The following is a 5,000-nucleotide window of genomic DNA, read 5'->3' on the forward strand; positions in this document are numbered from 1 at the left end:
TGGAGGTTCTTAATTACCATCGCTTGTCTGGCCTTTTCTAATCAATAGTCTTTGGCGAATTCCTCTAATTTATGCACAAGAAATTGATAAGGAACAGCATAATCATGGGAGGTATGTGCGCAAGACGGCAAAACGCGGAGGCAAGGTGTGCTTAGTAGAACAGGCGTCACCTGTCCAATATTAGTACAATAGACCTGACCTGGCGAGGACATGCTGTTCGAAAATGGTGCTTATTAGCTTTTTGGGAGAGTTAGAAACTTTAAACATTTTCTAGTTTATACCAAGGCGGTTATAATATATTCGTAACTGATATTCACCTTCCTGATAATTAGGATGAAGTTATACAAGTGCGTTTTGAGATAAATCACACATTATATCGAACGCTAATAAAAGTAAAAGGGAGCAATCATCGTGAGCACCATGCCAGTGCGAGGGCGATTCGAGTGAGCGGGGCACCATGTCATCATGGGGACACATCCCCGGAAGCACCAGGCCAGCCGGCATCTCACCTCAGTGCTTTATGGTCCCTAGCATCTGCCTACCTTTAGAGCGATTCTCAAAACTCAGCTTTATGCGCCTCTTCCCTAAGTTTTATTATTCTCTAAACTCGTAAACGTGTGGGGTCTGTGTGTTCATGATTACCTGGTGTAAGCACGTGCGATTTTAACGATTCTGGAACACCTTTCCATCCCTGGCCATACCAGTGCCTGATGTATGATGCTTTCTAAATATTTCTTATCTAGATCTCTTTCCGCTTCTACTATTCCGAGTTTGATTAATAAGAACGATGCATAACGTATTGTGGCGTTACTGTTTCATCTTATAGATATAAGAATTAGCATTATCTTATTAAGAAAAAAAATTCTGTATCTTCCGAGAAATAACTAACCCCAGCACCAGGGAGCATCCAACTCACCTGTAGCGCACATCATTGGCCCATCCCCGAGTAAGCCCCGCCTCCTTTGCGCTTCCGCCTTTCCTGAATGGCTGAGATCCCTGGAGAGGACTCAATGCTTCGTCGCCATTGGCTCCTTTTGTTTAGGTACCTGCCATTATAAAGCGGACTTTAGCCCGCCAATGGTCAGTACCAATCGAGAGACAGAAGGTGTAAGTGCATTTACTTAGATGGATTACACGATGGCTCACCTAGAGAACTTGCGTGATTATTCTCACTGCCCACCAAAGAAGAGGCCTCTTGCTTTCTACAACGCACAGGAAAACGGTGAGTTTACAATGCGATTTAGTGAAAAGTGTCATACATATCTTCAGAATTACGAGTGAAGAACTTGAAACATTGTGCAAAGAAAATTAAATGGTGTAAGTGAAATATGGGATATTAGTTTTCACACGTGAATTTTAACTTTATTACTAGTACTCGTCTAGGACTACAAGTGAAAAGCATCTAGAGTAACTGTGTAACTTTAATATTGAAAGTTAAGTTGATAATATCACTTAATGATTTAGCATGTCAATTTATAGATCACATTTAGATTTTTTTTTTTTATAAATAAAGATAAATAATATTTTCATCTTTGTAACAACACCTAAATAAGCACTTAGTAGTTATCCAATGACTTACCCGCCTTTTCTTCACCTCCACAGATGACGAACAGCCCCAAGACCTAAGCGTCAAGCGTCGTCGCCATGACTCAGACCAGCAGGTGGTGTCATACTCTGCCCCTCCTCCTCCTCCTCCCGCCCGCACGCCCACGCCACCTATGCCCCACCAGCCCATTCACGCCCCCGTCAGCCCACCAAGAATGCCCTCCCTCGCCGACTTCTACCTGAAGCTCTTCCAGACGACGGCGGTGCAGCAACAGCAGCAGCAACAGCAGGCCGAGTGGTGGCGAGGGCCTATGATGTGGCCTCTCATGCAGACTGCAGCCCATCCCACTCTGGCGCCCCATCACGCCCTCGCCCCTCGCCCCCCCCCACTTTCACCCTAGCCCTGGCTGCCATGCCATAAGCCATCCCCTCAGCTACCTGCGGGATCGGCATCGTCTGGCTTCCCCTCGCTCCACAGCCTCCGAGGACTCCGGGGTCGGCACCGAATCTCTCAGCGAGGACGAGATCGACGTCATCAGTGACGCTGACACCAGCAGAGCCTCCCCTCCCGCCTTCGACAGCAGCAGCCAAGAACCTCCTCAGGCTCGCGGCGAGTCTCGTTACTCATGCACAGAATGTAGCAAGTCCTACTCCACATACTCCGGCCTCAGCAAACACAAGCAGTTCCACTGCGCGGCCTTGGGAGCCAAGTCCTTCGGCTGCAAGCACTGCGACAAGGTGTACACGAGCCTGGGCGCCCTCAAGATGCACATCGATAAGACGCACCACAGCATTACCTGCTTCGTTGTACTCATAGTGCCACTCACTCTGCTAGGATAATATGATAGTACTCTATCTTTATCTACATATGCATGGCCATCCTGGCTCTGCTATTATATAGGGATACCCACATCATGATGACCCATACTGGTATAACTATGTTAGTACGAGAATCCCTTCACAGTGCTCACAGTGCGACCCGAGCTGCTCTCGCCGACCGTCAAGCAACCTTCTACGCGCTCACACTGCAGACGCACGTACCCACGTCTCAAGAGAATGTACGCCATGCTCCCTCACCTGCCCACAATGACCTTCAGCCAGAATGTCGTCTCCATCAAACAAGCACCACGGAGGTCTGCCTGTACCTGCTCGCCCATCAGCCGCAGCAGCTGCAGTTAAGTAGGCCCTACCTCGCCCCTCGAGATATAATGACCCCAGTATGTAGCTCCAGCAGCAGAGATGTAGCGTGGTACGCGCGGTTGGCCGCTCTCACAAGTCACAACTCGACCAGGCGCCGTCTAGTCACACACGTCGTGCCTCCTGTACAGTCAAAACCACATTCAGCACTAGTAAACAAACAAACTATATAAATAATTAAAGATTTTATTTATGTTTATTCTAAACATATTCAGTTAAATGCATTTATATCCCTAACTTATAACCCCATTTCTACCATATACACTTAAACACATAACATAAGCTGACTGATCTATTGAAATTATAGATTATGATAGGATCATGGCACCAATTTTTTCAAGATCACTAAATCTGAAATATCATAAATGCCTATTTACGGATGACTATTTATAAATGCTAAATATATCTATGAAACTTACGTCACATGAGTAATCTTAAAATACTTTTTTTAATATTCAAAACTACCTGAGGGCATAAACACACTTCATTATTCAACAAATAAAATCAGCATGAAAGTATGTATCTTAATATAAAAAAAACTTGTTAAAGAGGTATACAGAAATGAATGGCCAAATAAATTATAAAACGAACGGTAAGAAATGTATATGATTATACACAACGCCAATTCAAAACCTCACAAACAACTGAACAAAGTTGAATCGATGGTAGAGCAATGCATGAACTACGTCTACACATTCCAGAGTTATTGCAACACGTGTATCTAATTCATTTAAAGAAAAAAACAACAATAAAAATCCTTATATGTATAGAAATTTATGTGAAAAATCCGTAGACACGAACACAGTTAGACAGTCTGCGTTTTCCCGCCAAAAATTCCCGCCTTTTTCACGTGGTCGACGGAACTCCGTTTTCTTTCGCGGTTTCCCATTTTTTATGCGTGGAGCGCAGAACCCCAAAAGATGATATGGAAATGTTTCTTCTCTCCGCTTTCCGCAGGTAAAGTCACACATCTAAAGTAAATTATGATGAATTAATTATGTTAGATAAAATTATCTTATTGATATTAGAGAAAAGTAAAGTATACGGCACAGGATAAAAAATGTAAATAAAATACGGGCATTTTTACACTTTGGTAAGAAGTAAAAAAATGCATGTAGAAATACGATTACTTCTTATCTACTTACAAATCACATAAATATATTTACGATCTTCCTTAATGTTTTATCTCAAAAATGTCACTTCATAACACAAGGAAATAGATAAAAAACGGAAATCATGAGGTGAAAAAGAGATAAATAGGAATTTGTCTTCAATATTGTGCTTCTTAAATACTTGCTTCTGTTCTTAGGGTTTACTACATTACCTATAGATATGAAATTATTTAAACTTTCATATATTATGTGGTTTAACTGACTGCTCAAACACTGATAAGAAAATCATAGATTATCTTTAAATAAATTATGTTTCTAAAATTTTTAACACTATCTCTCTAAAGATATCTAAAGATTTAAAAACTACATATTACAGGTCTGTACATAAATATCTTTATGATTATCATGGTATTGACGAAAAAGGAAGGTCAAAAGGTTCTTAAGGGGGAGGTCCGCTAAGCCTAATTCTCTTCCCTTATTGTCCGCGTTCATATAGGCCTACCTTGAAGGCTGTATATAGTCTGATATAAAACGCCTGCAAGGGAGAAAATGCGGAGTGGAAATAGGGGAAGGATCTGAGAAGTAAGCTACAATGTTGACAAAACTCTACGGTGTCATGGATTAACATTCGAAAAGTAGCCACTGTGGTAAATAAAGAACTCAACCGAACTTCTCTCTCTCTCCTCTCTTCTCTCTCTTTCTCTTTCTCTATCTACTTATATATATATATATAGTATATAGACATATACAGTATATACATAAATAAATAAATATATATATATATATTATATTATATATATTTATATATATATATAATATTATATATAATTTAATATATATATATATATATATATATAACATATACGTATGCGCGTGCGTGTGTGTGTGGGTGGGTGGGGGGGTTGTGGGTGGGGGTGTGGGTGTGGGTGGGTGTGGGTGTGTGTGGGTGGGTTTGGGGGGTGGTGTGGGTGGGGGTGTGTGGGGAATATATAGAATGGTAAGTGTAAGATATATTGAGAGATGAGTATTTGATATATGAAAGAGTATAATGTGATTATAGTTACATATATATACTGAGATAGAGATATATTAGAGTGTGAGTTTGTGTGTGTGAGAGGGTGGTTGTGGTGTGAGTGTGAGATATGT

The 5,000-nt window shown here is 41.3% G+C and overlaps 1 protein-coding gene across 1 annotated transcript; it reads left to right on the plus strand.

The window, feature by feature from the left end:
• Positions 1-1,085: 1,085 nt before the first annotated feature.
• On the plus strand, positions 1,086-2,385 carry LOC122254533 (uncharacterized). The gene is given in 3 exon segments (XM_043018293.2): positions 1,086-1,222; positions 1,603-1,979; positions 1,981-2,385. Coding segments are annotated over 3 exon segments (879 nt in total). The 5' UTR covers positions 1,086-1,125.
• The last annotated feature ends 2,615 nt before the right edge of the window (positions 2,386-5,000 follow it).

Source organism: Penaeus japonicus, unplaced genomic scaffold (assembly GCF_977035675.1).
Source record: "Penaeus japonicus unplaced genomic scaffold, GWHDUDI00000001_assembly GWHDUDI00000006, whole genome shotgun sequence".
Classification (NCBI taxonomy): domain Eukaryota; kingdom Metazoa; phylum Arthropoda; class Malacostraca; order Decapoda; family Penaeidae; genus Penaeus; species Penaeus japonicus.